The sequence below is a fragment of the Protopterus annectens genome, chromosome 9.part0, assembly GCF_019279795.1.
Source record: "Protopterus annectens isolate FY-2018-M chromosome 9.part0, PAN1.0, whole genome shotgun sequence".
NCBI lineage: Eukaryota > Metazoa > Chordata > Ceratodontiformes > Protopteridae > Protopterus > Protopterus annectens.
In genome coordinates, this window is record NC_056743.1 from 151360193 (window position 1) to 151380665 (window position 20473).

Consider the following 20473-nt stretch of genomic DNA (forward strand, 5'->3'; position numbering starts at 1 on the left):
AGTGAGTTTTTTCAATACATTGTTAAGGTCCCAGGCTGAAGTTAGGGCTCTCCTGGGTGGTCTTAAGTGTTTGGCCCCTCTGAGGAACTGCTTGAGCAGTGGATGAGAGAAGAGGGGTGGTTCTGTGTTGTAATGAGCTGAAATGGTGGAGGCATGAATTTTGGAGGAGGAAAAAGAAAGGCCCTTGTGAAGCATCTCAGTTAAATATTGTAGAATCTAAGGTAAATTGGGGACTGCTGTGCCCATGCCTTGAGTTTGGTTCCAGGCACAGAATCTTTTCCATTTTCAGCATAAGATTTTCTAGTACTAGGCCTCCTTGCCTCGAAAATGGCAGCCAACACTTGTTTACTGAGGGATGGTAATGGAGAGATTAGGTCTAATGCATCTGTTATTAGGGTTTGGGCGGCAGGGGGTAGATTGAATGGTAGTCCTTTGTTTTGGTGGCAGGTTCAGGGTTTAAAGTTGAGGGTGCAGAATCTGGCTCTCCTGCTGTGACAGCAGGGTAGGGGTCTGAGGCAGGTGCCATGGAGCCAGCAGTGACACACTGTGCAAGAGTGGGTACCAGTGTTGGCATGGCCAGTCTGGTGCAATCAGTATCATCCTTGGTTTGTCCTGTTTGATCTTTAGTAGTACTTTGGAGAGGAGAGGTAGAGGAGGAAAGGCATAAACTGATAGATTCTTCCAGCTGAAGGACAGAGCATCCACTTTCCAAGCTTGTTTGTGGGGAGCCCTTGTGCAGAATTTGTCCAATTGATAGTTTTGGGGGGAGGCAAACGGGTCTATATCTGAGCTCCCCCATTTATTAATCAACATGTTGAAAATCTTTGGTTCCAGTTTCCACTCATGTGGGTCCATGAGACTTCTGCTTAGTTCATCTGCCAATGTATTTAGTTTCCTGGCAGGAATTAAGCCAGTAAATGCACTTGGCAGCTCAAGGCTGTGTTCCACAAAGCCATGGCTAGTCTGCAGAGGGGGTATGAATGGGTAACCCCCTGCTTATGTACCACATAACAGTGGTGTTGTCCGTCTTTACCATTAATTGTCCTGGAAGAATGTGGTCCTTGAAGGCTGCCAGAGCATTCTGTACAGCTAACATTTCTTTTTGATTGATATGCAGGTGCATTTGACTTGGGGTCTATTTGCCCTGAATGCACTTCCCTGCCAGGTAAGCCCCCCCCATGCATAGTCTAATGCATCTGTTATTAGGGTTTGGGCGGCAGGGGGTAGATTGAATGGTAGTCCTTTGTTTTGGTGGCAGGCCTCCGCCCACCAAAGGAACTCTAACTGTAGGCAAAGAATGATAGGAATCATTGCTTCTAGATCCTGAGAATGTTGATACCATAGGCTTTTTAGATACCATTGACGTTTCTTCATATGCAGTCTTACATATGGAATTAGTAGAATGCAGGAGGCCATTAACCCCAAGGCTTGCAGTATTTGCCTTACAGATAGCAGGGTTTTTGTGGCCATTAGTTTGAAGTAAGTTGTCAAATGAATTTGTTTCTCTGGCGTGAGGAAAGCCATCTGGGAAGTTGTGTTCAAGCTTGCTTCCAGGATATAATTTGCTGACGGGGTACAAGATGTAATTTCTTTTTGTTTATGGTGGTACCCCAGACAAGTTAGTACCTTTTGTACAAATGCCAGATGATTCAAAAGTATGTCCTGGTTTTCTGCCTGAATTAGACAATCGTCCAGGTATGGGTATATTTGAATATTTCTTTGCCTGCGAAATGCAATGACTGGAGCTAGGCACTTTGTGAATACCTTGGGTGCAGTAGATAAGCCAAAGGGCAGTGCAGAGAACTGATAGTCCATGTAGCCTGCTTTGAAGCGTAGGTATCTTCTGCAAGATTCCCTGATTGGGATGTGCAGGTAGGCTTCCTTTAAATCCAGTGTTGCCAACCAGGCATCCTTGCCTAGCATAGGAAGCAACTGGTGAAGAGTTAGCATCTTGAACTTTGGAATCACCAAAAAGGTGTTTAGGATAGAAAGGTCCAGGATAGGACGCCATGAGTTGTCTTTTCTGGGTACCAGGAAAAGTCTTGAGTAGAAACCTTGTCCCCTTTCCTCTTCTGGCACAGTTTGAATAGCCTTTAAGCTTAAGAGAGAGAGTACTTGCTTTTGAGCCTCTGCCCACTGATTGGGGGTAGATCTGGCCAACCGTTTGGGGTTGGTAATGTGTGGAAGTGAAATCTGTATCCTTGGGAAACTATACTTAAAACCCATTTGTCCTGGGTAATGAGTTCCCAGGTTTTTGCTTGCAGAGCAATCTTTCTCCCCAAAGGAGCAGTCAGTTGAGAAGTGCTTGGAAGTTTTAAAGTTAAGTCATTGAGACAGCTTACCGCAGGGGGGAGTCTTACTACTTCCTGATTTGGAAGTGGGAGCCCCCACTGCTTAGTCCTGTGCGTACTCTGGGACTGAAATCTGGGTCTTCTGCTGGTTCTGGGTTTGGACTGAGAAGGCCTGGAAGAGGCAGGAAAGGACCAATTCTTAGAGGGCCAATAACTACTAAATCTTGGAGGCTGTACTTGTAGGAAATCTAACAGTTTGTACAGATTTAGCTTTTTCCACCATCTTTTTAAGAACTTCTTCTGCTTTGTTGCTAAACGGGCAGTCCTGATTTAAGGGAGCATCCAGCAATTTAGTTTTAACATGTTCTGGCAAAGATTGCTCCTTAAGCCAAGCATACCTTCTAAGTACAGATCCGGTGACAGCAGCCCTGCAAGATGCCTCTAGTGAATCAAAACCACATTGCAAAGTACGTTTTCCAACCTGTTCAGCAGAATACATTAAATCCTGTAAATCCTTATTTTCAGCACAGTCAGGAATCAACATCATTTTCTGTTTAAGCAATCCAATAATATACTGCTGATACCTTAACATATGAAACTGGCAATTTAAGGCCCTGATGGCCAAGGTTGCAGAGGTGTAGACCTTCTTACCCCATCTATCCAGGGCCCTGGAATCTCTATCAGAGGGGGTAGGAGTTTTGGCAGTAGTAGCCTTACTGTCCTTGGGTCCCTGTGAAATGGTCTCAGGATACGCAGTAGGATTTTTAAAAAGGAACTTGTGAGAATCAGGAACCCTGTAACATCTATCAGGTTTTCTGGGAGCAGGAGGTAGAGAGTCAGGGGCCAAGCTAGATTCCAAAAAGGCATCATCAACAATGTCTAGCACAGGAGAGATAGGTAAAGGCCTGTGTTGGGGCAGGAGTAAGAAATCCCTAAGCCTCTTTTTAGAATCAGAGTAATCCTGGCTTTCCCAACGAAAATGCTACCTAAGAGTATGCAAGGTTTCACCAAAAGAAAAATCCACTGGGAGGAAGCAGAGGGAATAGAGTTCTCTGCATCAGAATCCTCATAGGTAGATAAGGATAAATCCTGGTCATCAGAGGAAACAGAAATTTCAGAATCCTGGTCAGAAGTATCATAAGCAAAATCAGTCCTAGGTCTCTTAGAGGGGGAAGGCTGGCTTCCCCTGATTAAAGTAATAAGGTCTTCAGCCATTCTTATGATTTGTTTTTTAGGCACAGAGGCCTGACCATGTAGTCTGGGTGTCGGTTTTCTAGGCATGGTTCGAGTTTTAGGCCTTGAAGAAGAATATGGCATTGGTTTAATATGCAAGTCAGTAGGCCTGAATACACCCTTAGAAGCCGGTGCCTACACAGCGGCTCCAGACCTACCAAGGTAGAGACATCCACAAGTTTCACTGCTGAAGCATCTCGCAGCATACCAGACTCTGAATGGGTCTCAGTAGAGGCCTGCGAATCTGAAGTAGTGGGTATCAGGGGCTGCAAAAGCACCTCACTGAGTACTGGTGAATAGGCGACTAGCTTAGGAGAAGCGTCGTGAGCAGCTTTGGACCTAGGCGGCCTGTCTCTGTCTTTGTGTTTTTTCAGAATGTTGGTAGTCGGGTGGGTTACTGAAGACATATCTGGATAATTGAACCAAGTACCAAAATATTTAGAAGAGTAAATATACCGACGACGAATAGTTCATGGTTTAAATAAGGCACAAAACCAACAGCGAGGTATGTCGTGGTCAGGGCCTAGGCAAGGAATACAGTACGAAAGAAAAACTTTATGAGGTATTTGCTTTCCACAAGAAATACAATTATTAACTTTTACTGACATCGGTTTAGAGCAAGAAAAAGTTTCCCCAACAGGATACTTAGCTTTAGTTGAAGACTTCGGTTCTGAAACTTGAAAACGAAAATTTCAAGAGTCAGCCGATCGGCACTTGCAAACTGCTTCTGCTTCGGGCACCACAGGGCAAGAAAGACTGATGTAATGGTGTCGGCTGCATGCTTTATACCCCTGACTACCTAACGTTATGGAAGATGAAACAGCAATCGACGCAGGACCCAAGACTTTGATAATCAGGCCGACTGAGGGCTACTGGAAGCAGATAACCCAAATGTGATGACTGCAACAGTGAAACACGAAGAACATCTGGAATTCTCTACTGACATACTGGTGTTACTGTATATCCAGGTTATGCTGAGCAATGCACTGGCTTCTTTGCATGATTAGGGCTGTTTAGTGCACCCCCTACTGTTGTCTGGGATTGGTAAAGGTTCATAAGCCACAGCTATGTGCTGTCTGAATCAATTTCAAGTCAGTCAGCCCTAATTTACATATACACCTCCATACCTGGACTGCTCCTGGAGCACATTAGAGTACATGTACTTACTCCCTGGTTCCTGGGCTTTAATAAAATTTTCAGGGCTGTAGAATATGTTCTCCAATTCTTATCATCCCTATGCAATATGCACCATTTTTCTGAATCTTAAGTATAATGAAAACAGATGAGACCTTATTTTTTTGGACTTGAAATGCACCACAATATTTCAAACAGCACTACTTAGACTCATATCTCTCAACCTCTTAATGCAAGAAATCTGCACAAAGCCAAAAATAATGACAGGACAAAGCCCCAAAAATAGAGGCAGTTTTTAAATATTGCACTTAGAAAGATGAAGAATAACAGGGTATGCATTTCCATGTATTTTACGAAGGGTAGGAAGTCTGAATTTCAATTGTCTGTCATTATCTAGCAAGTTCATTCCTCAATGATTTACCTGAAAATGTGAAATTTTATGAGGAACAGACCAAAACATAGAAGTAAAAAATCTTGATGTTCTGCAAAAATCTAGGGAGTTGAGAGGTATGCTTACACTGACAGTTTTACAAATGAAAGTAGGCATGCAAACACAGAATTATAGTGTATTTTCTTTCAATCTGTAAGTTCAGCCCAGTTCACTAAAATCTGTAAAAATAATTTCCTACAATTGTGGGCTGTGTTTCACTTCTGGAAGTGTGAACATAATAGAAAAAAATTTCACTTGAACTTACTTTTTTAAATACAGTGGAGACTCTCTGTAAAAGCACTTGTTTTCACTTTCCATGTGAGTCAGGCGTGTAAAGTCATTGGGGTACACAAATGTGAGGTAGACCTAAGGAAAAACGAAAACATATAAATTGCATTATCAACAAAATGTATTACCTCTTACATTCCTTCAAGTACTTGTTTCAGCAGCACAAATATCATTCCTGTACTGTTGCGGTATGGAGGTCCTGAGCAAGACATCCAGATGTCAGAAGACAGAAAAAGGGGTAAACCACTTTAAGAATGGCTGGACAGACCATGTTACTACTGCAGAAATGTCTAATAGTTTTCACCCACTGTAAAAACAACTACTGTATCAAAGCTGTTTTATTCTTGTAAGTACTCACCCTATTTTGCCCAATTCTATCTAATATTTTATCAATTTTTCACATCATATTTCAATCTGACACTCATTGAGGGTGTATCTAATATTCCATTCCACTTTGGGCACTCCATAACAATAAACATATTAACATGTTTACTACTGCTAGGTCACTAGAATATACACAAGGATGGTGGAGGTCATTTTTTCTGAGTATGACAGCCATATCAGTAAGAGGAAATAAATGCATCTCTTCCATTGTAAAAAACTGTCTTGCCAAAATCAAGATTTTGATTATGAAAAAAAGCCCCAACCCCCACATCTTCAGCTTAAAAATAATAATACCCCCCATGATGGTGTTATACCTTGCTGCAAATGATATCAGCACTCAGCAGCATAGCTAGGATGGGGCAAGAGAGGTAACTGACCTGGGCACAAAGTGTTGTGGGCATGATCAGTCAATCCTGATCTCTAAAAAATGATAAAATCCACCAGGGCTTGCAATAAACAGGTCAGCAATAAACAGGACATGATCCGGAATTTTCCAGTCCTGATCTCTCTTTAATACAAAACAACTTTTAAAATCCGGTTTTGCACTTTCAGTCAAACCTGAGCACTGTAGCACTCCATGTATAGTCTAAACTGTAGCAAGCAATTTGCTTTCTTTAACTAAAACCTGAGTTCTATAGTGCTCCATGCAGGCAGGGTATAAACTGTAGCAACTGTTTGCTACATTTGTGGCAAGCAGTTTGCTACTATTTAAAAAGAAGTTTTTTTTTTAAATTACAACATGAGTGCCATAATACTCTGTTCAGGCAGGGTTTAGACTATAGCAATTGTTTGCTACATTTGTAACAAGTAGTTTGCTACCATTTAAAAGAAAACATTATTTAATTATTTTAATAAAATAAGTTGAAGGTGGGTTGGGGGCAGGACATAGAAATGGGACCTGAATGGCTGGGGCCATATATATATATATTTTTTTTTGCACTTTAGTGGAAGAGCTGAGGGGGACACAGATCTAAATGTAATAAGCCAATTGTTGTGATCAGCTTATTACAGTGAAGTGCTTTTTTTGCTCTTCACTTGAAGAACTCAGGGTATTGAGCATTACGTTCATAGCACTAGCTATACTTTTTCCTCACCCTGCTGTGTCACTTTCAGCAAAGTGTAGAGCAGTTTTAGTGACAGTGAAATTTCAAACAGCTGCACTCTGTGACTTCCACCATGCTTAGCAGCAGTATTGGTATGATGCCTGCAAAGGATGCAGATTCAGCATCATGGAGACCAGAACAACACTCTGCTCCTAAATCAATATATTATTCATCAACTGAAGTCCTATTTCTGAATATTCTTCAACATTCATTTGACATCCATGGACCCCAAAATCTGGAACCTTCTTTCTGCAGGTGTCAGAGAAATGTCCCCACTCATCAAGATAATAGCTGCAACAAAAAATCATCCAGTAATAAATCTAAATCTACCCACACTTGGGGCATAAAACAACAGAAGTAGCAGACTATATTTTACATGCCAAACTTCACATTTTTTTCTTGACAGGGAAATTTACAGGCAGTTTACCAGACAGACAAGCATTACCTTTAATCCTTAACACAGTTGGGAATTTTTTGATTTTTTTTCAAAACTGCTGACAATTTCATGTCTGGGGTTTATTATTTATTATGTTGTATAGGAACAAAAGCTGGGAATCTAATTTTCTGTTTGCCATTGCAATTGCTGTATATATCTATAATCTGTCAGTTATTCCCTATGAGTCATCTCCTGTTTATAAATAAAACAAAAAAACACCACTGAGTTTTCGTGCACATGGAAACTCGTACTTCTGTTGTAAAAAACAAACAAAAAATAGACTAAGTGCTTTCTCCCATAACATAGCTTGGGCTTCATCAGTGTGAAGTCTCAATCAAACAAAAACATTTTATATTTAATTAAAAAAAAATCACATTATCATCAAACAACCAACAAAATCCAACACCCACTGAGGTGACACAAGCACTTACAATTGCAGGTTTTTTAAAAAATATTCTTTTCCTACTAACTACATTCCACAATGAAATGTTAACAAATAATCCTCGCATGTATAAATATATAAAGTAGCAATACAAATAAATAAAAATAAAACCTAAGAAAACATATGTTAAATTTTATGTGCCCTAAGCTTTAAAATACTCGAGATAGAACAGGTGTTATTAACCTCGGGGTATTGTTTGGCATTTATATCATGTTATCGAAAGATGAAAATAGCGAACGCTATTTCATCGGCCCCAAAACATCTAAACATGAAAATATTGAACATTCAGAACAGCAAATTTTTTCCCATGGAAAAAATGTGCTGCTCTGAAACACACACACACACAACACAAGCAAATCAAACAAACAGCAACCACACACATACACTTAAATTTCTACATCTAACGCTACACTAAACTAAACACACACTACTATCTACTCACTTACCTTAACCCAAACCCTAACCCTAAGGTCCATCACTATCGCACACTCACCTAACCCATGCCCTAACCCTAACTCACTTAAACCACCCCACCCTAAAGTCTGTTACTATCGCACACATGCCTAAACCGCGCCCTAACCATAACTCACTTAACCCATCCCTAACCCTAACGTACAAACAATCACACACTTACCTGAACCCAACCCGTAACTTTCCACCACAACGCTAAGAATAGCGAAGCCACAGAAACGGCCAACCGAATTCTTTCCCGAGGAAAGAATTCACTATTCTGCAGCTTCGCTATTCTTAGCGTTCGCTGAATAGTGTTCGATATCAGAACATTCGAAGTTTTAATACTTTGATGTTCTGATATAGACACATTGCTTGGCACTGAGTCTCAATTGCCATACTGTTTTGTCTATACTCCAATGTGTTTTAATGTCACCACCCCTTATGACAATTTCTACTGTATTAATTATAAAAAATAAATTTTTTTAAAGTTTTCACAGTCTTCTGAATGTAAGTATAGGGCGTTACTGGTTTTCCTACACCTAATGTCCCTGACATGTTCAGCTATTCTTTCCTTAAGCTTTCTAGTGGTCTTACCCAGATAGAAAGCTTGGCATGTTGTACAAGTTTCCAAATAGACCACCATGTCTGTACAACAATTACAACGCCCAGGACATTGAACATTCCTGTCATAACCGAGACATAGGGCCGATCACTGATATATTTACAGAATTTACATGATCCGCATTTGTACATCTTAGATTTTACATTTTCAGATCTAGGAATTCCATATGTCTCTAACCAGCCTTTTAAGTTCCTACCCTACTAAATGTGACTTGTGGTTTATCTCCTAACTTTGCTTTCAAGTCTGGGGTAATAGTGTGTTCCAAGGAGTATTAAGAATTCCAAGAATTGAATATGTATCATGGTTGTTCTGTAAAACTAATGCTCCATTTCTGTTTTTGTCCTGACCATTACACTGGCAGTTTGTAATAAAAGTAATGCATGCTTTTAAAACAGGGGTAAACCTTGATTCACAGTTGTTCAAAACTTCATTCATTTTATTAATAAACGCATTGGGTAACCCCTGTCTTTAAACATACATTTTAAAGTCATCATCTCTTCAAAAACTTTTTCATCATCATTAAACAACCACGACAATATCACCATTTGCTCCTTTACCACATTTATTTTCTAATGATATGGGTGGCAACTATCAGTAATAGCTGCGGTGGTGCAGCTCTTAGCATTGTTGCCTCACAGCAAGAGGTTTTCCCATTCGATTCTCGGCTGGAGTGTCTTCTGTGTGGAGTCTGCATGTCCTTCCCGCAGTCAAATAACATTAAAGACATGCAGGTAGGTGTGAGTGTGAATGGGCATGCCTTCATTGAAGGTTGGGCGTTGGGCTGGCAACTCGGCACCGTAAAAATCCACTGCCAATCATGAGCGGACCGGAGTTCCGCTGTGGCGACCCCTAACTGTGAAAAGCCGAAAGTCTTTTTTATGGGTGGCAACTATCAGAATGCAATAAAACACTGGAGTATGTATTTACAGAAAATATTGGAACACAAATTCCCTCCTCTCAAATGTTTATAAACAAATATATCCAAAAGTTCTATTCCATCTAACAGCATGTTATATGTAAACTTTAGGAAGCTCATTAAATAATCAATAAATACAGATAAATCTTGCTCATTACCTCTCCATAATATCAGGATGACATCCAAGAATCTTAGATATGTAATCTTCTCCTGTTTACACTGATATAATGAATTTAGTATCTTACTATAAATAAGTCAGGATGGTACAGGGTTCTGGCTGTACTTAATCAGTTAAATTGCTCATGGTGGAAAATGTACCTGTACTCTGCTCACCTGTGTGCTGAACAATTAAATGTATATATGAACTGAGGGTCTATATTAGAACATCGAAGTTTCAAAACTTTGAATGTTCTAACATCGACCCCTAATCAGCGAAAGCTGAAAACATCAAACATACAGAACAGCGAATGTTTTCCTACGGAAAAAATTAGCTGTTCCAAACACATACACATAACACAAACACACCAAACAAACAGCAATCCACACACATACATCTAAAATCTTATACCTAACCCTACACTAAACTATACACACACTATCTAACTATCCACTTACCTTAACCCTAACCTTAAGGTCTGTCACTATTGCACACTCACCTCACTTGCTCCCTAACCCTAACTTACCTACCTCGCCATAACCCTCACGTCCACACAATCGCACACTTACCTGACCCACACCCTAACCCTAACTCACCAAACCCGCCCTAACACTCACGTCCACACAATCGCACACATACCTAACCCAAATCCTAACTAACCTAACCCGCACTCAATCACACACTTACCTGAACCCGACCCATAACTTTCCACCACAGCGCTGAAAATACCAAAGCAACAGAAATGGACAACCAAATTCTTTCCCTAGGAAAAAATTTGGTTTTCTGTTGCTTCGATATTTTCAGCTTTCGCTGAACAGGGGTCGATATTAGAACATTCGAAGTTTTGAAACTTCGATGTTCTAATATAGACCCATGAACTGATAATATTATTCAAGAAATAAGGTGAGCTTAAAAAGAACTAATATGTTACAACCAAGAATAATATTATCTGAACAGTTCTTCAAGTTTAGACAAGTTTATTTACTAGGAAAATCAGTTCACCTTTTCCCAAAAAATGTGGAGAATGAGTACTTGGATAGTGTAGAGAATGAATACAACCAACAAAAATTCAGGATTTGAATTTTGTCTTTTCACATTTGTTACTGAGTAAATATGCTCTAACTTCATAAAAGAACAGTACTTAATAGAGCTTTACTTTATCACAGAATGTAGGCATTTTAGATAACTTCACAAGACTTTCTTCAGAATACCAGATAAAAGCTGTCATCCCTTCAGGCCTTAAGTAAAAGTCCCAAACATCTTCTCAGCAACACATTTCTGTTACCTTTGTTACTCCCACAAACACTCATAGCCACCTCTCTCTGCTCAAGGGTATAGAAATCTAACCATTAGCAGAGTAAAGACCCTGAAATGATTTTCCTTGACTCTGATTCCTACTACATTTCTGCTTTACTTCTGCTCGTCACAGGCTGCAGAACTAACATACTGATTTGTTAACCAGCTGAGTGAACCCTCCTCAAAAAAAAAAAAAAAACAAGCAAACAAATAAAAAAAAAAAAAAAAGCAAAAAACAAAACAAAAAAATATACGTGTGTGTATGTGTGTGTGTGTGTATAGCTATGTATATCTATAAATATATATATATATATATATATATATATATATATATATATATATATATACATACATATATATATACATTCAAACTGGAACCTTAGTTTGAGAGACAGCCTTACAGAACTATCTTCAAGTTTATAGAGCTGAGTATATTTTCTGTGTTATTCTGTATTATAGAGCTAAATTGTCTGCTTTTTATCTGTGTCTTACTGTTCTGCAAATATATAGAAAACAGTATATATTTTTTTTATAATTTGCACATTCCTTACATCTGTGTTGAAACTGTTTCCCACCCCCTCATTTCCTGCCTTGTCTTTCAGCTGATATAATTTAGCTAGTGCTGTGTCTCCTTTTAATTAACAACCTGTATTCAAACTGGAACCTTAGTTTGAGAGACAGCCTTACAGAACTATCTTCAAGTTTATAGAGCTGAGTATATTTTCTGTGTTATTCTGTATTATAGAGATACATTGTCTGCTTGATATCTGTGTCTTACTGCTCTGCAAATATATAGAAAACAGTATATATATTTTTTTATAATTTGCACATTCCTTACATCTGTGTTGAAACTGTTTCCCCACCCCTCATTTCCTGCCTTGTCTTTCAGCTGATATAATTTAGCTAGTGCTGTGTCTCCTTTTAATTAACAACCTGTATTCAAACTGGAACCTTAGTTTGAGAGACAGCCTTACAGAACTATCTTCAAGTTTATAGAGCTGAGTATATTTTCTGTGTTATTCTGTATTATAGAGCTAAATTGTCTGCTTGATATCTGTGTCTTACTGCTCTGCAAATATATAGAAAACAGTATATATATTTTTTATAATTTGCACATTCCTTACATCTGTGTTGAAACTGTTTCCCCACCCCCTCATTTCCTGCCTTGTCTTTCAGCTGATATAATTTAGCTAGTGCTGTGTCTCCTTTTAATTAACAACCTGTATTCAAACTGGAACCTTAGTTTGAGAGACAGCCTTACAGAACTATCTTCAAGTTTATAGAGCTGAGTATATTTTCTGTGTTATTCTGTATTATAGAGATAAATTGTCTGCTTGATATCTGTGTCTTACTGCTCTGCAAATATATAGAAAACAGTATATATATTTTTATAATTTGCACATTCCTTACATCTGTGTTGAAAGTGTTCCCCCACCCCCCTCATTTCCTGCCTTGTCTTTCAGCTGATATAATTTAGCTAGTGCTGTGTCTCCTTTTAATTAACAACCTGTATTCAAACTGGAACCTTAGTTTGAGAGACAGCCTTACAGAACTATCTGCAAGTATATAGAGCTGAGTATATTTTCTGTGTTATTCTGTATTATAGAGCTAAATTGTCTGCTTGATATCTGTGTCTTACTGCTCTGCAAATATATAGAAAACAGTATATATATATATTTATAATTTGCACATTCCTTACATCTGTGTTGAAACTGTTCCCCCACCCCCCTCATTTCCTGCCTTGTCTTTCAGCTGATATAATTTAGCTAGTGCTGTGTCTCCTTTTAATTAACAACCTGTATTCAAACTGGAACCTTAGTTTGAGAGACAGCCTTACAGAACTATCTTCAAGTTTATAGAGCTGAGTATATTTTCTGTGTTATTCTGTATTATAGAGCTAAATTGTCTGCTTGATATCTGTGTCTTACTGCTCTGCAAATATATAGAAAACAGTATATATATTTTTTATAATTTGCACATTCCTTACATCTGTGTTGAAACTGTTCCCCCACCCCCTCATTTCCTGCCTTGTCTTTCAGCTGATATAATTTAGCTAGTGCTGTGTCTCCTTTTAATTAACAACCTGTATTCAAACTGGAACCTTAGTTTGAGAGACAGCCTTACAGAACTATCTTCAAGTTTATAGAGCTGAGTATATTTTCTGTGTTATTCTGTATTATAGAGCTAAATTGTCTGCTTGATATCTGTGTCTTACTGCTCTGCAAATATATAGAAAACAGTATATATATATATTTATAATTTGCACATTCCTTACATCTGTGTTGAAACTGTTCCCCCACCCCCCTCATTTCCTGCCTTGTCTTTCAGCTGATATAATTTAGCTAGTGCTGTGTCTCCTTTTAATTAACAACCTGTATTCAAACTGGAACCTTAGTTTGAGAGACAGCCTTACAGAACTATCTTCAAGTTTATAGAGCTGAGTATATTTTCTGTGTTATTCTGTATTATAGAGCTAAATTGTCTGCTTGATATCTGTGTCTTACTGCTCTGCAAATATATAGAAAACAGTATATATATTTTTTTATAATTTGCACATTCCTTACATCTGTGTTGAAACTGTTCCCCCACCCCCCCTCCCTATTCTTGGTTGTAGTTTAAATTTGGTGGCTTTTGCAGTGCCCACCCCACTGCAGATTTGATCTAAGACAATCCCCCAGGACATCTCTTTACCGCATTCTACCTAATAAACCCTTTCTGCACTTGCTTTTAGTCCTTTTTAATTTAATTACATTTTTTCAAATTGTGTGTGGACTAATATTGCTACATATTCAAGTGTGCCAGCTTGCACTGCATGAGAATTGTATTTACTACTGCTTTTGCTACTTTTCTAAAAAAAAAAAAAAAAAAAAAAAAAATTCTTCTGCTTTTACTGTACTTGTGTTTCTTCCTACTTTATTTTGCTTTTGTCATCTTAAAAGTTCTCAATTGTATTTATTACTGCTTGGTGTAACTCATTCTAAGCCTTTTAGTTTAAACACTTGGGCTTCAGACCAGTTGTTTTACATTGAGAGGGTTTGTGGTCTACACTGTAGTGGCAGAACAGGTAGCTTACATCCTTCTAAGTTGGGAACTGCTGATTGAGGGCTCAGTGTCTGTTATTCTAAAAATGTATTAATTCTGGTTTAAGCACTTGGGCTTTCAGGCCAGTTATTTTACATTAAGAGGGTTCGTGGTCTGCACTCTTGTGGGAGGAGAGGCTGGACTCTGCCCTTCTGAGCTGGGAATTTCTGGTTGAAGGCTTATAGTGCATGCATATCTGAATTTCTTCTTACTGAAATTGGTACACCTTGTTTGCTGTAGGATAGACTAGATCCAGGCCTGCTGAATCTAGCTTTGTTTGTATAACTTGAGCACTAATCCAGGCATTATTTAAAGTATTCAGTTGTATTTATTACTGCTTGGTAGTAACTTGGTTAAAGTGTAGCTATCATTCTAAGTCTTTTGGATTAAGCACTTGGGCTTCAGACCAGTTGTTCTACATTAGGAAGGTTTGTGGCATGCACTGTGGTGGCAGGACAGGTAGCTTTCATCCTTCTAAGTTGGGAACTGCTGATTGAGAGCTCAGTGTCTGTTATTCTTAAAGTGTATTAGCTCTGGTTTAAGCACTTGGGCTTCAGGCCAGTTATTTTACATTAAGAATGTTCGTGGTCTGCACTCTTGTGGGAGGAGAGGCTGGGCTCTGCCCTTCTGAGCTGGGAATTTCTGGTTAAAGGTTTATAGTGCCTGAATATTTGAACTGTATCTTACTGAAATTGGTACACCTTGTTTGCTGTAGCATAGACTAGATCCAGGCCTGCTGCATCTAGCTTTGTTTGTATGCTTGTTATTTCCCTGGAACGCTAATTCCACCTAAAACGCGGCTTCTCAGCGCTTCTGTGGATCCCTAGTGATATCTGCATTGCTTACTGTACTTATTTCCTTGCTTCGCTTGAAAGAAAGTTACTGTTTGTCATTTTTGCATTTAAGTTACCTGTAACACATTGCACTTGTTACCTGGCACTTGCTCACTAAAGCAATTATAAGTCAGCACTAAAAATTAAAAGCACTACACCCTCGCTCCCCATTGGCCCTTGTTTTCAATTATAAAGGAATTCCCAATATTATTCTAGCATGTCCAAAGGTCAGTTGTCAATCTCCTCTCCGGTCCAGCTGGTGAATATGGGAATCTTGAGGCAATGTTACAACTGCCTCATGTACGCAGACAACCCTCTCCTCGTCCCAACAAATTCCAACACATGTGAGAGATGCAACCATATAGCCAAACTGGAGGCTAAGCTCTCTCAACTCAGTACGGGCATAACCAGTCAAGAGGAGAAGGAAACCACACTCACTACAATTCCAGTCTCACATAGACCTACCACGACAGCAAATCAAACACATAATCACACAAAAACATACTCGGAGGCTCTAAATAAAGATCTGCCTAAGCAGCAGAGACCTCCAAAGCAGACACCCAAGCAACCGCTACCCCAAAACAAAACACATGCAACACATATCTCACAAAGCCAGTGTGCCGAACAGTCACAGCCCTTAAGGCTAAACAACACACCTGATACACTTGTAATAGGTGACTCTATCGTCAGGCACACTGACGTCCCGCTCACCAGGCTGAACAAGGAGAAGGTCACGGTAAGCAGCCTGTCTGGCGCTAGGATCCGCCACATAACACAAGCACTCAGGTCACTCCAAGGCAAGTACAAATATGACTCAGTCATTGTCCATGCTGGTGTGAATGACCTGAGACATACCTCCCTGGACTACATGAAAAGAGACATAGAGGAGCTCTCTGAGCATGTAGCCCAGGCTGTTATGACCCTGACCTTGAGTAGCATCTTACCCTCACCAAGAATGATGCCACAATATGAAGACAAGATGATCAATTTCAACAATTGGCTTAACTATTGGTGTCATTCAAAGGGGATCCAATGCCTGTCAGCTTGGGATGATATGCACGACAAGCCACGATGCTTTGCTAGGGACGGCTTGCACCTGTCACCCCTGGGCTTTCGGATATTGGCAAAGGCTCTTGCTACCCCCATAGTGCCTTTTTTAGGCAAGGCTCAAAAGACAAACCCACCTCCATAGGTATCACAAGGGATAAGAAACTAAGAGTAATGCTACTCAACGCCAAAAGTCTAAACCTCAAGATGCACGCACTCGAAACTCTCCTTAGCATGGAGAACATCGATATCTGTGCAGTAACAGAAACCTGGTTCAGGACTCCCGAGAGCACCCCAGCACTACCAGGTTATACCTCATACCATGCTTTTCGGCCCCAAAACTTGGACCGAACCACAAAAGGAGGGGGAGTATCGATATTCATCAAAGATACTCACACCTCCAGGTTGGTGGCAAAGCACGAAGCATCAGAGACTATCCATGTGCAACTAACAGTGGGTAAAACTGCCTTCCAGTTTATAGCCTGCTACAGACCACCCTCCCAAACCCAGGAACCCCACTCAGCCTTCCTGAGAACACTGGAAAATATGAAGGTCTCTCCGAACACCATTATATTGGGTGACTTCAACTACCCAAACATAGATTGGGAGCATTACTCTAGCTCCAACACCCTTGCCCAAAGGTTTCTAGAATTCATAAACTCAAATGCTATGGAACAACTTGTTACCACTCCCACAAGAGGGAAAAACATACTGGACCTGATCATCACCAACATGGGGACTCTATGCTCCAGACCAGAAGTGTATCCCTCACTGGTAAGATCAGACCATAAACTGATCTCACTGGATATTCACATCCCGACCCCACCCCCTGCCCAGAAAACCACAGTGAAAAACTTCTCTAAAGCAAATTTCACACTCCTCAAAACCGAGGTGGAATCCTTCAAAGACCCCGGGCCTGTGGAAAATACGGCCCAGACTGCAGAATCCTTTATAAATGCATTCTATGAACACCTTCAGGAATGCATGGATCATGCAATCCCAAATAAAACCAAGACCCAATCCTCCAAAGGCAGACGACCTGTCTGGTGGACCCCAGCCATAAACAAACTATACAATAGAAGGAGGAAGCTACTACATGATAGAGCAAAATCCCAAAAAGGGAAGGCATCTCTGATCAGTATTAGCAAAAAACTAAGGGCACTCATAAAATCGTCAAAGGCCAGCTTCGAGAGAAAAATTGCACAGGACACTAAGGATAATCACAAGGCTTTCTTTAGTTATGTTAGGAACCTGGGTGGGAATTCCCAGATATGCTCAGAATTAGTCCAAAATGACAAAAAATACACTGAACCCACAGACATTGCCAACATCCTAGCTGACAGGTTCAGCGCAAACTTCTCCCCACCAAAAGGGCAAATATCTATCTCAGCAGAGTGCTGCCCCTGACATCTCAGATGCTCAGGTGGGAGCCGCCCTCTCCAAAGCAAAAAACACAGCATCAATGGGACCAGACAGTGTCCCAGGCTGCATCCTACATGAACTCCAAGAAGAGCTAAACCCAAACATAAAACTACTGTTCAATCTCAGCCTTACTACAGGATATGTACCCAAAGAGTGGCGTACAGCAACAGTGGTCCCTCTCCACAAAGGTGGTGCCTCAACGGACCCTGGAAACTATCGCCCCATAAGCTTGACTAGCTTGGTCTGCAAAGCTATGAAAAGGATCATCATTGGCCTCATAAATAAAGATATTGGGGACCTACAGACACTGGATCCTACCCAGTTCGGCTTTGTTAAGGGCAGATCCTGCCTCTTAAACCTGGTTGACTTCTTTGAAACAGTCACCAAGGCCATTGACGAAGGGAAGGTGGTCCACACAGCCTATCTGGACCTCGCAAAAGCCTTCGATACAATACCCCACTCGGGCATTATAGATAAGCTCACCAGCTTAAATATAAACCCCTATGTCACTAGATGGGTTGCAAACTGGCTCAAGGACAGAACCCACATGGTTAGAATTGCTGGAGCCATGTCAGACTCCAAACCAGTTACAAGTGGCGTCCCACAAGGCTCAGTCCTGGGACCTCTCTTGTTTGGTATATATTTCTCGGAGGTACAGGCCAACACGGAAGGACTGTGGCTGACCAAGTTCGCAGATGACTGCAAACTGGGCCATAATCGACTCTCCAGCCGACACAAGCATCCTCCAAAAGGGCCTCATAGAAACAGATAACTGGTGCCAGAGCCATGGCCTCAAGCTAAACGCCAAAAGTGTATAGTCATCCCCTTTGGCAAAAACAAAGTGCCCACAAATTACCACATAGGTGGTAATCCATTAAGTACAGAAGAAGTAATTAGGGACCTGGGGACCCAAGTTGATAGCAATCTCTCATTTGACAACCACGTGGCTAAAGTGGTTAGAAAAACATTTTATATAGCCCACCTAATCATGAAGGGATTCACATCTAGATTAGGGGAGGTCATCGTGCCTCTTTACTCATCCCTCATCAGGCCATTAATCGAGTACAATGCCCCTTTTGGGATGTACCTTACCAAACACCTGCAGCAACTGGAAAGACCCCAAAAGTACCTCACCAAGAGGATCAAAGGGCTCAAACAGATGCCATATGCTGCCCGGTTAAAGAAACTCCAGCTCTACTCAGTGGCATACTGCCTGCTCAGAGGTGACCTGTGCCTGACGTATAAGGCCATGTCCAACCCGGAATTAAGGGACATGCTGCACCTCAAAAAATCCAAATCCCATCGAGCTACACTCTCGAGAGACTTGAACCTCAGCACTGAAATAAATAGGACATGCTGGAGGGACAGATTCATAACCCAGAGGCTCCCTTCACTATGGAATAAAATCCCAGTCCAGGTTAGGCAGAGTCCCTCATTGACTCTCTTCAAGAGGAGTCTTGATGAGTGGATGGAAGATCATAGGTTTACCCCGGGTATCACTTCTGTGTCACTGTTAGACAGAGGCACAGTATACTAACCTCGAAAAAGGGCATAGCAAAATTAATTTAAAATGGATGGCGAAAGCCAAACATACTCTGGCTAGGCTTATAAATGCCCTAGGGCAGATAGCCTAGTATGAACCTATGAACCTATATATACATATAAATTGCATGTGTGTGTAGCTATGTATGTATGTATGTATATATATATATATATATATATATATATATATATATATATATACATACACACATAAATCGTGTGTGTGTGTGTGTCTATATATATATATATATATATATATATATATATATATATTATACACAGCACATGTACATATGCAGACACATGTATTGTTATTTAAAAACTATTAAAAATGGTGGCGATCAGTAGGGTTGAGACTTGAGTTGAAATATACACTTTTTCAAGCCTGTGTTATGTTTCCTTAACTAGGGCCCATGTTTCCAGAAAAAAAAGTTTCTAAATGATTTCTAGCACAGGGAGTTTGCTATCGCACACTCTCCTTTTTTTCTCTTTTCTGTTTGCACAAACACGTATATGTTAATATATGTGTCTGCATGTATGTGTATATCAAAGGTTTTCTTAATTGCTAAATGATTTGGGGGTTAATATGACTCAGTGATGTGCTTTACTGAATGCTGAAATGGTTGAATTTTGGATTAATGCATGTAATGTTGGTGTGAGAAGGAACATTTTCACACTAGGGTTGAGTGTGTGTGCATGAGCCGGTGTTTGCAGGTTAGGCTTATAGTAAGGGCTACAGAAGGAGACAGATGTACTATATGCAGTATTTGGGTTTAGTGCGTGTGTGTGTGTGTGTGTGTGTGTGTGTGTGTGTGTGTGTGTGTATGCGTATGGATGTGATTATTTTCTAGTTAAGGTTATAGCAAGGACTACAGGAGGTGATAGGTGCGGTTGTGTGTGTGCATTTGTGCCCTTTGTCTTATTTAGTGAAATGGATACCCTAATGTGTGGGCTTCAGCTTAGGAGCAGGGGTTGGGGTAGGTTTAAAGTTACACACACGAGTGAGGTGGTGCAGGGAGGCAAAGCACTTTATTTTAAAACACACACACACACACACACACACACACACACACACACACACACACACACACACACACACAATATTCAACCAACTTTCTATTTCAAATTGGTTCACCATTCAAGATAAAACATCTCTGGAAACCAAGCTTCCAGTTTACATCACCACTCAGACACACACCACAGTATGCTTCATAAATAATTATAATTGCTCTTCTCAGTGGCTGCTGTGGCAGTCTGCTACATCTCTTGATATGCTGATACTATAATCCCTCAGACTGAAATCTTTTTTTTTTAGTCTAGTCTTTGCTGAAGCCATTGGAAGTCCTTCCTGAAGGATTGACTG

At 40.3% G+C, this 20473-nt stretch overlaps 1 protein-coding gene across 1 annotated transcript in view; it reads right to left on the minus strand.

Moving 5' to 3' along the window:
- Window positions 1–20473, minus strand: part of B4GALNT4 (beta-1,4-N-acetyl-galactosaminyltransferase 4) — a 1859522-nt gene that overhangs the window by 564622 nt on the left and 1274427 nt on the right. Inside the window, exon 11 of the mRNA XM_044082670.1 lies at window positions 5354–5454. Coding sequence (XP_043938605.1) covers window positions 5354–5454 — 101 coding nt within the window. The remainder of the gene's footprint in view (window positions 1–5353; window positions 5455–20473) is intronic.